Below are 14,419 nucleotides of genomic sequence, written 5' to 3'. Positions count from 1 at the left end.
TTCCCTTTTTAACTTAGGAAATCAAATGCAAAAACTACTCTGAGAAAATGCTCCATTTGCAAGTTCAAACACTCAAGTTACATAACATCCGAACTAATTTTTTTTCAAAGAACATTACTCACTTCCTGTATGCGTATAAATTGATGTGATCTGTAAGGTTCAAATCAACTTAAACTTACAGGACTCTTGGAAAACTGAATGAAAATCTGATACATAAGGTGGAAAATTTCCCTTTCACTCTTCTCTTAGATCAGTTAAAGCCACCATTTCATCAACTAATATGAAGGTGAAGGTGATATAATAAATGGCTAGTAACACAGGAATAGATAATATTTCGTAACTTGTTACCTGTGCAAAAACATTACCTCACTCTTAGATTTTTACCTCTGTGAGACACTTCCACCATAATCACTGATGCATGTTACAGGAAGAGAGGTCTGGGTGACACATAGTAGCAGTACACGGTAGCATTCTGAGTAACTTTATAAACATATGTAAAAATGAAATTATAAAATTCAGAGTCCCCTGAAAACAAAGCAAAAACCATGATCTGTTAATGCTTCTTTGTAAATTTTTTCACTGTAGCAGTGTTCCATCTCTTGGACACTGCTTTTTCCTACCCTATCAGCTTTTCCTGACAATGTTTCTAATGGAACTTCTTTTATCATCTAGTGCAAGACAAGGAATATGGGGGAATTATTTGTAGGTCTGGCTCAAGCAAGAGACTTCCCATGTGATACCTAATCCCCACATAGGAGCTGTAGCAGCTGTAACAAGATCATCAGGGAAAGTGTAATTTATTATACTCAATGAGGTTGAAAAAATGACATTAGGGTACTGCCAGTCATAACATGTGGCTTATTTAATTAGATACAAGTAATGGGAGAACTCCCCAAATTAAATACATCTGAGACAATTACTACATACACAACATGAAGCGCTTGAGAGCTCTGATCTCCAGACATTACCTTCAAAATGTCCACGTGCAGCACATTTACTCTCTCTAAATGGTTAACTTGGGTGTTTGATGACTTAGCTTGTGTAGGGGAGCACATAATTACTATTTCAGATGGAAAATAGTTTGTTTCCTTAGGATTAAATATTACTATTAGAAAAGAATTGTCCAATAAGTTGAGAGTCTCAGTTGTAAAATATTTTCTAAGATTAAAATTAAGCACTAGCCTCATTATCTTTAGAAAATCTCATGGAAAAGGCTACAAGAATAAAGCAATATAGCCCCTTTTATTTGCAAAATACTCGTGTTAGAAGTATTCCAACAACTTTCAATTATGTTCTCCTTTCTATATCCTGTGTCACTACATTTTTCTTGGTATCAAAGGTCAGTTCCTTATCTTTTCTATTTCCCTCCCTGAAAGAACTCCTTACAACAGCAATGACCAGTTCCTTCTGAATTTTTATTTACTTCAAAACAGCTTTAGAATTTGTCTCTTTGACAGTGGATTCCACAAAATGGTACAAAATGCATGTCCCAAAGCTATAGCCAGGCCATGTCTAAATACAGGACTTTTCCCATCTACCAGGAGAATTCACCCAATTTTTTCCACTCTGAAATGCAGTGACACAGTTGTGCTACCTTTATTCCTTGGAAGCTGCCCACACGTTTCCCAGCTCTGGCTGCAATGCTGGCAATGTCTTCTTAACTAGCGCAGCACCATTATAAAAAGAAATCAATATGGGAAAATATTTGTTGCTACAATTGCGGCATTCCCACAACACACATCTCAGTGGCTTTTAAATTGGAAGAGCACTAATCTTAACAAAGCATGGCAAACTGGGATTCACTTTAACAGCTCACTTCTGATCTAGATTAAAAAAGACACATCCATACCTTTCAACAACACAAGGCCATCACCTGGCACAGGAAAGGAGATTATGCTTTGGTTGCAGAGGTAGCAGGAAGGAATGCCCGGCCAGTGGATTTGACCAGTTTTCTTTTTACCATTTATAGCAAATAAACTAATTTCAGTGACTTTATAAACCACATACTTAAAAACCTTCATAATACATTTGGGTGATGTGAAAGAATAAACGTTGCAGGTATTTAGAATGGGCACATCGCTTACTGGAGCTCTTGTGTGCAGTAATGAAATTTGGGGAATTACTGTTAGAAGACGGGGGGCTCTTTTAGGAAAAATGTGGTTTGCCTTGCACAGCATTACAAGATTCGAAAAAAAAAAAAGTAGCCACGTCATATTAAATTTTTACTTTATCCATGCAGGACGGAAGGTTGCAAATCCATGTGAAGTGCAACACACGTCTAAGAAACTTGGGCAGCTTTTATCCTAGGGACAAACCTCACCGGAACTTCGTTGTTGTTCCCCCACAAAAACCAGAACGCCACCTAACGCAAACCTCCCGACACGGTGAGAAGACAACCGCCGAAGGAGAGTAAAACAGCCCAAACCCCACTGCCGGCTCCGGCCCCGGGCACTTCCCATCGGGCAGGGCGCGCGGCGCGTGCGGGAAGCTCCGCCCCTCCCGGTGCCACGCGCGAGGTGATAGGGCACAGGGAGGCGGCGCCATTTTGGGAGCGAGGGGTTGGCTGTGCTGCCCCTCCCGCGGCCGGGAGCCGCTGTCTTGAGGTTCGTGTCCTTCCCCCCGTGTGGCTGCGGCGGCTGCTGCTCGGTCGGGCCGCGAAGGGAAGCCGCTTCTCCTCCGCCATCACCGCTGCTGCCACGGACCTGTGCCACCACGGGCGGGGAAGAGGCAGCGTGGGGATGGCGGTGTCAGCGTGCAGGAGCCGGCGGCTGCTGAGGTTCTGTGGCGTGGGCGGCGGGCTGAGGAAAATGTTTATGTGTGTGGGAGAGGACTGGGCTTTGCACCGTGGGGAAGGGAGGGAGGGGGCGGCTGACACACCTCCCCGAGGCATGGGGTCGGCGGCTGTGCCTTCACCTCGGACACGCTGCTGCGGGCCCGGGGTGGGAGCAGAGCCTTCTTCCCGCGGCTCCAGGTGGGTCCTGGCGCCGTGTGGGGAGCGCTGGGCTATGCGCCTTGTGACCGCCCTACCCACAGTGCAAGGGAAGCCAGTCAGTTCCCCTGTCTGTAGGTTCTGCCATATAGGCCTTATTTTTCCATTTGGGAAAGGTATTGTACAGGCCGAGTTCAAGGCCTTAAGTTAGTTAGTTGATTGAACCTTCTGGATGTTTCACAGGTCAGGTAAAGTGGTAAATAAGTTTGGCATCCCATGTGCTGGCTCAGGTTCAATGCTTACAACCAGTTATTTACAGAAATTATATAGACCCGAGCTTGTCCCATTCAAGAGGTGCGAATGTCAGAAAGACTGCAGTTTCCTTGAGCATACTTGCTCTCTCCTCCCCAAGGATGCAGGTGGATATGGTTTTGCATGTAGCTTTACCCTCTCCAAGGTTAGCGAGGGAAAGTCTGTTAGAGATTAGCAAGAAAGGATGTTCGTATGTGAGACAGTTATGGAGCAGCATCCTTGTCATGGGATCTTGTCATGCAGCAAGTGTTCACATGTTTGCTCTTTTAATTCCACATCAGGAAATGGGGTCTGCTTAAACACCATCCCAGAAGAAGATGAGGATATAAAAGCTAATAAAGTAATTTTTTTCCCCCAATACTGTTTTTGAGTGGAGGCAGAGTAGCATTTTTTTTTGTAGGTGGGGATAGACTCAATAATTGGTAGTAATGTCATACTTGCTTTCTAATGTCCAAAAATGAAGAACTAAGAAGATGGAGGTATGCACAAACCACATATATCTTGGGGGGAGGAGGAGAGAACATTGTACCAATTCTGAGGAAGAGAGAGAGTTGCATGGCCATGTTTCTTTGCCTTCTGACAATAGTGCTTTCTTCCAGGTACTAAAGTCAAGTGCGGACAGTAAAATCTCCTTCGTTTAGACATTTTGAGGTTGAGAATGGCAGGTTTCTCTTCCTTTGGATGGTAGGTGAGAAAGTGCCTTTTCTTGTCAGTTTTGCAAGTAAACATGACGGGATAATGGTTACTTACAAATCTTCCCATAACACTACCTACAGGTCCTTTTCAGATAAAGAAAAAAATTATTTTCTCATCCAGGATGAAGAGCATGTGATGTTTTGTTAATTACTCCTAGAAAGTTGAAATGTTTCAGAAAACAGTAGAATAAACCTTCCAGTAAGAGAAACATGTTCTTTCTTGTTTGAAACTGCATTTTCTTGGAGGGGAAGAATTTGCTCTTTATTGTGTACTGTGTAGACTTCAAAATCCAAGAAATCCAGACTAATAGATGGATAATGGCATGTCACAGTGGTTAGTGCCATCTTGCTTTGTCTTTGCTCACGTCTGAACCTTTCTGGAACTTACTGGTTTAATTCTTAGAATGCAATCTATTTGGGACAGGGATTTTTTTTCTTTTCTTTTTTTTTTTTTTTATGTGTTTAATTTTAGAAGACATGTAAGCAAGTGATCTTGGTCCCTAACACAAAAGTCCAGAAGTCTTTAGTAGTTCCAAAACCAGAACCATAATAACAGATTGCAGCTTTGATTTTAAGTCTTACTTGACTAGTCCTAAATTACGAATGTCACCCAGCACCTGTTTGACTGGTGTTAAATGAGTTAGCTGAGTTTGGTTCATGTCACAGAAAACAATCTTCAGGGTTGAAGTATTTGCATTTTTGTTGCTCATATTAGTAGTGTGTTGCTCATGATTTCAGGCATCAGTTTGGTGCATTGGAAATTAGCACATGCTTATCTTTAAAAGTGGTTTCAAACACTTGGCAGAATAACACAGGTAGCAGAGAACAGTCGTAACATAGGTCAGAGATCGTTGATGTAATTAAATTTTCAAATAGTCACTTTTTAAAAGCATGATTTGTAAATTTTTTAATGCATATCATAAAATGTGGCTGCTGGACTGATACAGCACTAATTTAGTTCTTTACTGAAGATGAGCAATAAATAATGTAGCAGTCTTGTTTGAACCATACTTGTGGTAGGTGATGCCTGTTTTTCTTCTGGGTGAGTACATTCTAGTTGTGGCCATGGAGGGTGTGATGTCATAGGCCTGAATAACTTCAGCTTTTTTTATACTTTATTTAAAAAATGTGCATGCTGATAACGTATTCTTTTTTGTTTCTAAGATGCTTCTTGCTGAAAATACAGTAAGGCTCTTGGATCATCAGGATGAAATCAGAATTGAGCCATCTTCTAAAAGAATGAAGTCAACAGAAGGGGCTTGTGAGAAACTCCCTGATGTTGATAACAAAGGTACTCAGGAGAAGGTGGATGTTGAGAAAAAGTCAAATGGTTGTATACCTTTGTGTGCCTTAGATAAACAAGGGCAGCATGAAATGCAGAACCAAGAGGAAATACTTACTGGTGTCTTGGGATCCTTGAATGAAGTTCTCCCTGAAAATAATCCAGTACTTTGTAAGCCAGTTGATTTAGAAACTGTGCAGAATGTAAATCCTCCGTTTGCGTCAATAAATGACTCTAAAGCTGAAGAAGAAAAAGGCCCTTTTATTACAAATAATGCTGGTGAAGATAATATTGAGAAAAGCAGTACATTATTCTCAGTAAATAGAAATGAATCAGATGAAGACTTTTTTACAAGCAAAGATTTCATAGGACCGATTTACAAGCCTGCTAAAAGTAACAAAAAGGACAAATCTGGCAATTGTTGTGGATGTAGGAACAATGAAGGAGATGAGAATGAATTATATGAAAACAGATCTAAAAGAAAGGAGGCAAAGAAGATGCAGGCTGTTTCTGCTGCTGTACCAGAAATAGATGATGAACTGGACCAGTTCTATAAAGAAATTCACCAGCTGGAAAATGAAAATTCAGATGCTAATCTTCAGGAAAAAGAAACTGAAATTTCTCAGGAACAGCACTCTCCATTTAGCTGTAGTCAAAGCTCAGAAGAGAATTCTCAACCTGTATTGTTGGGCAGTCCGCAGCCATTTTACGAGAATGGACAGTGTTTTTCGGGGGAACAGAACAGTCAGAAAACAAGCAAAGAGCAGCAGTCAGTTGTGGAGACAGGTGGCTGGAAAACTGAAAATACTTTTAATGGCCAAGTTGATGCTTGGAACTGCTCAGTGCCTGAATTCAGACCTGCTTGGCAGACTAGTGCATCTTTCAGAAAACCTCAGGGATCTCTTCCTCCTAGATTCAACCATCAATCCCATTTTCAGATACTTAATTCCCTACCACAAATCCAAAATACTCTCTCTTCTCAGAATGGGGGGCTTTCTTATGAAAATTTTCATTGTTACCATGAAAATACTGATATCAACAGTCGTGGTCCATTGCTTGATCAAAATACCGACTATTCTGGTCATATGGACATCCATTCTACTCAGGTCTTCAGGAATGGAAGTAATGATCAGAATGGACTCCAAAGTAATGGTTTCTGTGAAACCAGAGAAGAATGTTGGAAGGGTTCAAAAGCTGACAGTAGAGAAGGAATGCACAGCTTTTCTTCATTGCAGTTATCGGAAGAAAGATTCAGTTGTTCACGGAAATTGCTTTTAATCTTAAGAGGCCTACCAGGTTCAGGAAAATCAACACTTTCTCGGTGAGTAAAGACTTAAAGCTTGAGAAGTTTATTCAAATAAAAACTTTTTAAGAATTTGAATATATCTGTAAGCACTTAGGAAACTTTTTAGTTCGTGAATTAGGTTATTAAAATGCAGTAGTTTAATATTTGCTGTCACTTGTACTTAGTGAGTGCAAGTGACAGTAAATACTAAAAATATTTACTTGGGGGTTTTGTCTCCTTCAGAGTTTTGATGAACAGGAGCTCCTCTGTGTTAAATTTAATATGTTGAGCATCCATTAAATTGCGTCATCTTTTATTCTGAAATTTTCAAGTGTACTAGTATGTGATGGTCTGCTGCTTTTTTTTTTTTTAATTCTTAAATTCCCTAATTTAAAAAAAATCCCATCAAATCTATCAATGTCAATTTGACTGAACCATAAGTACATTTTCATGCCCATGCAAAAATTTTCAAAGGCCATTAGAAGAACGCTGCTACTCTGAAAATACTTGTTTTCAGTGTGTATTGATGAAACTGAGCATTGTCTCATTCCCTTTTTTCATAGTATGGTCTGTCAACTGCTTTTCTTTATTTGTGAAAAGCACACAAGGAAAGTATTATTTTTTCTTCAAAATACACTTGCTGAAGTCTGACAGGGTTAAAAGAAGATACCATCTCCAACTTGGATTTTCACTTGGTGTTTTTGGCCTAGTTCAAAAAGCACAAAATGTTGACAGAGCACAGACACTACCTGTATTAAGTGAAAATAAGTTTCTCTTGTGTATATAAAAAAAAGAAGTTACTCAGTCAGTACTTAACTGATTGAGTTTCATCCAGAAACTACATCACAGGTGGGATGTCTTCTGTAGTTGTCATCTGTTGGGTGCAAGGAGTCTGTGAAATAGATACAGTCACCATGTTCTTGTTTTTTATATAAAGGAGTAACATCCCATTTGTGGAGTTTTCCCTGATATTTAGGAGACAGTGATCTCCTTATCATAGCTAGAAATTTCTAATAGGTATTTTTCTTACATGTTTGAGTGATTTTTGCTATAGTATTTTATTGTTACTGATTGCTGTATTTTGCAAGCCTGCATTTTTGAAGCTTCATGTCCCCATGTGGTATTACTGCAGTAATTCCTTTAATATGTGAAAGCAACATAAAAAATTGGAAAAATAAGCCTGTGGAAAAAATGCTGCCTCATTCAGTTCAGGGACTGGATAATACTTAATGTGAAGATACCAAATATATTTGTTTTTCATGTTTGATGTGCTAAATTGTTTTTGAGTCTTTCTCCAAATATATGACTAATATTGTCTGAAAAAGTCTAAATATCTTCAGGTTTTTAAGAACACCCATTTGTGCTTTTTTTCCTCTCATTTATGAGATCAGTTACTAATCTTAGTTAGCAGATGGGAAACTGGGCACTATGAGATCAAGGTCAAGAATAGTTACCAAAAGTGGGTGCAGAATTTGAACTGCATGGTACTTGTTTTTCAGCATATTCAATTACGTGCAGTTTCATATATTTAATGCTTGGTTGCAGTTGTGTAGCCCCATGAAATCGTCTCAGGGTCTTGGATATCTTTGGGAAAAAGCATCCCAGAATTAATGGGTGTCTATGAGGAAAATACTTGTATTATTAGTTAAATCTTAATAAACATGTTTGAAACATGTTTTTCTATGTAGCATCATAGAATTCTGCAGTGTAGATTAGACAGCAATGATGTTACATCTGAGGTCATATTAATACCTACAGGTGTCTTTGCAGGTGTGGCATCTTTGGCACCTGCAGACAAACCTCTACTGTTTGTGTCAGTAAAATAACTGTGAAGGAAAAGCAGAGAACTGACATCATCTGTGTGGATCAGCACTAGAGGGGAATGAGGTGTATCTTGCAAGTGGGTTTCCCAGTAGGAAATGACAACAGAGCCAGTAGTGAGACCTTGGAATTCCAAATTTCTATTTGTGGTTTGCACCGAGTAAGGGTTTGTAAGTACAGATGCTTTTCTTCCCACTCGCAAACTTGACTTGTGTCTGTCTTGAATCTTCCACTGAAGTTTGTTTACTAAGCAGTTGGAATTACGGGCACGTTTTTTGGAAGAGACTAGTGGATGTGAACTAGTCCATTGTTCTGCATGGAGGTATGGAGGAGGTTAGTCACTGTCACTGGATCAGGTCAGGTATGTCTTTGTCAGGCCTGATCTTAAAAACCCCACAGATTCTGTGGTGTCACCAAACTTTTCTAGTGCAGTACAGCCCACCTACGCAAGGAAGTTCTTCCTAATCTCCAAACTGAAGTTCCCAAGCCCCAATTTGCATGTCCCCTGTAATAATGTGTGCTGTTGCATGGTAGAATCTGGCTCATCTTCCTTGCAGCTTCCCTTCCGGTAAGGGATGGGCGTATTCACTGTAATAGGCTGACATCAGATCTTTTACTGTCTCCACTGCCAGACTAAGCAAGCCCAGCTGCTGTTAACCTCTCCTTGGAGGTTGTATGCCCATAGCCATCTTGGTAGCCATCTGTTCAGCCCTTCCATGTTTTTCAGCATGTCTTTTGAACTGGGAAGTCCCACACTGCACACAATATTTCAGTATTGACCACACAAGAGTCAGGCAGACCTTCTCTGATGATCTGCTGGCCACACTAAACTAAAAATATACTAAATACGCACTAAAGTAAACCTATACTAAAGCCCAGGTTGTGGTGTGCCCTGCCTTTGATGAGAGTACACCGTTCACTCATCTCATTTGATGTCCACTGTAATCCTCCGACTCTTTTCAACAGAGCTGCTCAACCACTCACTTTCCCACCTGTGCTGATGCTTAGGTTTCATCAGTTGCAGAACTTAGTCTTTCCTTGTTGAGCTTCGTGGTGTTTTGCTTAGCCCAGTTCTCGGGTTTCTCTGTGGCCTTTTGGATAGAAGCCTCACTGTTCAGCTCAGTGTTGAGCCTCACTGCTGATTTGGTGTCACCTGCAAGCTCTCTGCCTCATCATCCAAGTTGATGATGAAGATACTGAAAAATATTGGTCCCACTATATCCTTTGCTGTTCTCTGCTTGCTACTGGCTGGGAGATGATGTTGGAAGTTTTGATAGTTTCTGAGTATGCTGCAGTCATCACTCAGTCCTCATTGACAAAGGCGCTTGTTACACCAGACAGTGCATTCTGGTTAGTAAAGAATGATTTGTCTTTTGCAAAACCCACATTGACTCTTCCTGGGTACCTTCATTTCTTTAACATGTTTGGAAATAGATTCCAAGAGGATGCACTCCATTGTTTCCAGAACAGAGCTTAGGTGAGGTTGAGCAGCCATTAGTTCTTTGGGTCTTTGTCTTTACTTGCCTTAAATATGAGCATAACACCAGCCATTTCTGGGTTTAAGGAGCTCCCCTCATCTCATGGATTTATTTCCTGTGTCCGCCTGACTTAGACAATCCTAGCCCCTGAGGCCATACAAAATCCTGTTTCTTAACCATCCATTTCCAGTTTGGTTTTCCTGTTCATATCCATTCATGGCTTTTGGTTTGTGCTTACTAGCTCCTTATCTGCTTCTAAATTCTAAGCTGATTCCTTCAGTTCCTTCTGCGTCTCGTTTCTTCCCAGATTCATTTTCTCCTTGTTTCTGTCAGTGGTACTAGCTCACTCCCAACTTCATCATAACAGTGTCTTCCCTCTGCTTCCCTCTTTGCCTTGGCCCTATTTCCTAGCTCTTCTGCCAGTACCAAGTTGCTTGTTCTGGTGTTTATACCACAATGCTTCCCATGTCCTCCTATTTCAAGGCAATTTTGTTCCTTCTGTTGCCATTCTTGTGCTGGGAGAAATGTGTTCTTAAAATGCAGTATTGGTCCTGAATCAGCTTCCTGACACTACCAGATTGCTCTGTTCAAGATTGGGTTTACTGCAGCGAGAATCCTTGCATTTTCTGCTCTACTTTATACAAAAAATGAGTTCTTTTCACTCCTATTTTCTGTGCGTGTGACATTTTAAAGTTGTATGCCTTGGGCAGATTTACAAAAAGTTTTTGCAGGGCAAACGAACACATGTACTTTGTCAGATTTCACTTCCTCAGTCCAAAGCTTCTCAGAGAAAAGCTTAGAGTAACAAAATATTGTACAAATGCTTTCTTTTTATCTTGGTTTTGGAAGAGATTGACCATTTAGTTAAAAATATTTGTAAACAGTTTGGTCAGACAGATACCCAGTAGTGATAGCTTTAGCCCAAGTAACCAAAGTCTGCTACAATTCGATGGTAATGTGATCTTACAGTCCTGGGAAAAGTTACAGGAAAAGAAACTTGCATTTTTAGAATATTTTGCTACTAAAATTGGCAGCAGTAGCAATTTGGCTTTTCTCCATAAATACCTAAGCATTAATTTGAAAAAAATGTAGCTTAGTGAAATGGAAAGACCGAATATTGGTGTCATTTAAGAAGTCCCTTTTTATTTAAATCCAGTAATACATAAAGACACTTGTATTTCTCTGGGGCCATTCTTCCTCAGAGCAAGATGTTGTGAAGGGAGGAGTTAAAGCATTGGTGTTTATAGCTGAATGTAGAAACAGTGGTGTGCTGTTGTTTCTAATTATGTATTTATTTAAATAGTGTTACAAGGAGTGCTTTCAAAGGAGCGTTTACGCACCTCAGTAATGCTGCATATTTTGACACTATATTTAGTTACTGCCTATTTTTTTCCTCATCCATGATATGCTAGCTGTTTTAAATAGGTGAATTATTAGATTCTGAGATACCTTCTTTATTATAAAATCATTTATCAGAGTAGGCTAACTAGGATACAGGTTTGGGGACCATTTTAGTTTTGAAGAAGAGGGATTTGTTTGTGTGCATGCATGCACGTATGCATTGGAAAAAATGTGTATTGGTTTGCTGAGTAGTTAATGTTTTGGTTTCAACATGAGTTTTTTGTATGTCAGGATAATAGCTTCTATTAGATCAGAGAGCATGTCTGGAAAAAGTAGGTGAGCTGCTTTAATTTCAGTGTCCTACTGTGTTCAAAGGTGGGTGTTTGCTTGGAGGGAAGGTTTAGAGTGAAAAAGATGGATTACAGCAGTTGGATAATATGCTACTCATTTCAAGCATGTGCACATACTGATGCTGACTAATCCGTAATTTGACTCTCATTAGAAATACATTTATATTTTTTTCTTTCTTCATCTCTCAAAAGTGGAATATCATCTCTGTCGGTTTAGATAGTAATGATGCTTTCTTTGTATAGATATGCTTTTTGTTCTTTCTGGTTTCTAGTTATGAGCCTGGGATAAATTTTACTTCCAAACACATGTTGGAGGTGTATGAATTATTCCATATGATGTCAGCAAACAGGTTTCTGCTTTGAATTTTAAAAGTTTAAGTACTGTGAATTCTGAAAGAGGTAATTGTCAGGCTTTTAAAGTGCAATGTTCTATGATTCAATTTCACAATTTAGAAAGAGGTTCCAATCACTACTGTAATATTTGAAGTTTCAGATCATAAACTCATGACTTTGTGATAGCTTGTGTGTTGTGTATGGGGTAAGGGCTCTGTTACTCTGGCCTCTTTGGTAACCACTTTGCCTTCTCAAATTCTATGGGTTTAGGATTATTGCAAATACAGTTTACTATATTAAATCTGTTATTTCAGTTATATTGATTCATTAATAATTGTGGTGTATTCTGAACTTCAAGGAATACTAACAAAGTATTTCAAGAATACACTTTGTTGATGGGTTTGCAAGATTTCTGAACCCTTGCTACTGTGTTTCTTTATTGCTACTAATGTTGTTTGGAAGATACAACAAAAGAATTGGAGTGAGTGAGTTATTCTCCAGAACATGAGCAGATGGAGTCAGTTCTTAGCAATAAAAATGAAGATGAATGTCCCATTAGTGTTGATTCTTCAGTTCATATATTCCTATAGAAACCTGATGCTCAGGACCCTAGGAACTGTAGGGGTGTGTCCATCTACTCAGCCAATAGAAGAATCCCAGATATTATTTGCTGTCTTTTTTTAAGGCAGATGATTTTTTAAGATATGTGTATATACATTCAGCACACAAGGAGCGAGTGTGGAAGATGGATCCAGTTTTTCTAGCATTATTAATTGGCAAATGTAGCATACTGTAAATAAGAGAATTGGGCCATGTATGAAATCACAGCCAAGTAACTTAATATAAATTTGTTAAATATTTTATACAAGGGAGGAAGAAGGATAAAAAAATTGTTGCTGTGTGTGGTGTATGATTTACTGGTGCCATTTGATCTACTTAGAACAAAAATAGGTGATGAATCCTTCTGCACTCTTCTAAACCAGTGTATTACACATCCTTTTGAAAGATCAAGGCTCTAACAAAACCAATTATTTATCACCGTTTAAATAAAGTGGCTGCACTTTCAATGTATCATGCTCTGCTTTCTCAAATAGCATGGCTATTTGTCCTGAAGCAACCTAAAGCTCTGGAAAAGGAAGAGCAAGGAGGAGGTAACAGTTTGTATGAAGCTTTGATCATGTTACTTGACATTGCACCATTAGTAGTTTCTTCTGGTCTTTAGTAACCTGAATTTGGTTGTACATATGTCGGTATCTTAAAAGCAGAAATAACCAACAACGGAGTTGTGGGACAATAAACCTACAGGAATATAAACTAACATGAAATACAGTGTCACAGTCATTAAACTATGATCCATAACAAGTCTGTTGTTGGTGACAGGTGGCAAAATATAGCAAAGTCCTCATGTAAGAATTACAGTTAAGTAGCTCTTTGTACAGATATATATAGGAAAGCTTAGTAACTTAGAACTAGCATATCTTTGTTCCCCTTAGTTATTTGGGATCTGGCCAATTTTTTTTTGTTCCTGCCACCTCAGCAGTAGTGCAATCCCACATACCGCTAGTATAGTTTGGCTTCTGTAGCCTGTGGGTATGTTGCCTATTTCTGAGCTGGAATAGTTGCCTAAATTTCCATAGAACAGTGATATCTGAGTGTTGCAGTGGGCGCTACATGCTCTGTGGCATTAACTGGCTGTTTGCTGTTTTCAAATCTAAATGTGCTATAGAACTAAAAATAGATAGGGAGGCCTAAAGTCCAATCTGCACCTATTCTGTAGGGTGGACTTTAGACAGAAATGTGCTGTGGTCTCAGTTATATAAGGATTTCCTTTAAACACCAATTTCCAAGTACTTTCTGAAATTAGATTTATGTTTGGGAGAATGGGGAGTTCTCATGATCAGATTGCTTTCTAGACATATTTCCAAGTGAGGATTGAGATGGAAAATGTTAGCAAATACATTCAATTATTATGAGGTACTTGGAACTTACTCTAATATAGCCATAAAATTAGATGGATACAAACATCTCTTGGGAGTGGAGAAGAAACAACAAGTACAAAAATAGTAGAGAGGGAAAATATATTGCTTTAATTGCATTAGAATTATTGGTAATACACATGGGTGTGCTTTTTATAAATCTGTTTGAAGTTTGCATGAAGTTCAGAAATAGGTCACAGTTCAATTTATTTTAGCTATATTATTTTGATGTGTTTATCTCTCTGAAAATTGAAAGTTAATGCATTTTTGTGTTTTTCTTTAACAGGGCTCTGCTTGGTCAGAGTTGTGATGGCATTGTGCTCAGCACCGATGATTATTTTCGTCAGCAGTATGGATACACGTATAATGCTGCTCAGCTCGGTGATGCCCACGAGTGGAACCAGAAGAGAGGTTGGAATGAATAAAAGGAATCCTATTGAGCTGTGTTACATAGGGGAAATAGAAGGGTGGCATAACATGTATGAGTGTTAGGAGTCTATATGAAAAGGAGTATATATATTTTAGCAAAGCATATATAGAAGTATTTAAAGTATTTTTTATACTTTAGTTCACGTATATATATACATTAAATTTTGAACTTCTGCAAGATTCAGAAT

The 14,419-nt window shown here is 39.0% G+C and overlaps 1 protein-coding gene across 8 annotated transcripts in view; it reads left to right on the top strand.

Annotated features, from left to right (window-relative positions):
• The first annotated feature begins 2,521 nt into the window (after positions 1-2,521).
• The window catches only part of N4BP2L2 (NEDD4 binding protein 2 like 2), a 41,738-nt gene continuing 29,840 nt past the window's right edge, over positions 2,522-14,419 (top strand). For 4 of the 8 annotated variants that reach the window (XM_019286373.3, XM_010400309.4, XM_010400312.4 and 1 more), the window contains exons 1-4: positions 2,610-2,776; positions 3,841-3,925; positions 5,101-6,539; positions 14,089-14,213. In XM_019286373.3, the coding sequence (XP_019141918.3) occupies positions 3,923-3,925; positions 5,101-6,539; positions 14,089-14,213 (1,567 nt within the window). In that variant the 5' untranslated portion in view covers positions 2,610-2,776; positions 3,841-3,922. The other 4 variants (XM_010400310.4, XM_010400311.4, XM_019286372.3 and 1 more) reach the window with 4 other exon arrangements.

This window comes from Corvus cornix, chromosome 1 (genome assembly GCF_000738735.6).
Source record: "Corvus cornix cornix isolate S_Up_H32 chromosome 1, ASM73873v5, whole genome shotgun sequence".
In the NCBI taxonomy this organism is placed as follows: Eukaryota; Metazoa; Chordata; class Aves; order Passeriformes; family Corvidae; genus Corvus; species Corvus cornix.
The sequence above is the reverse complement of the archived record's forward strand: the minus strand, read 5'-3'. Positions and strand labels throughout refer to the sequence as shown.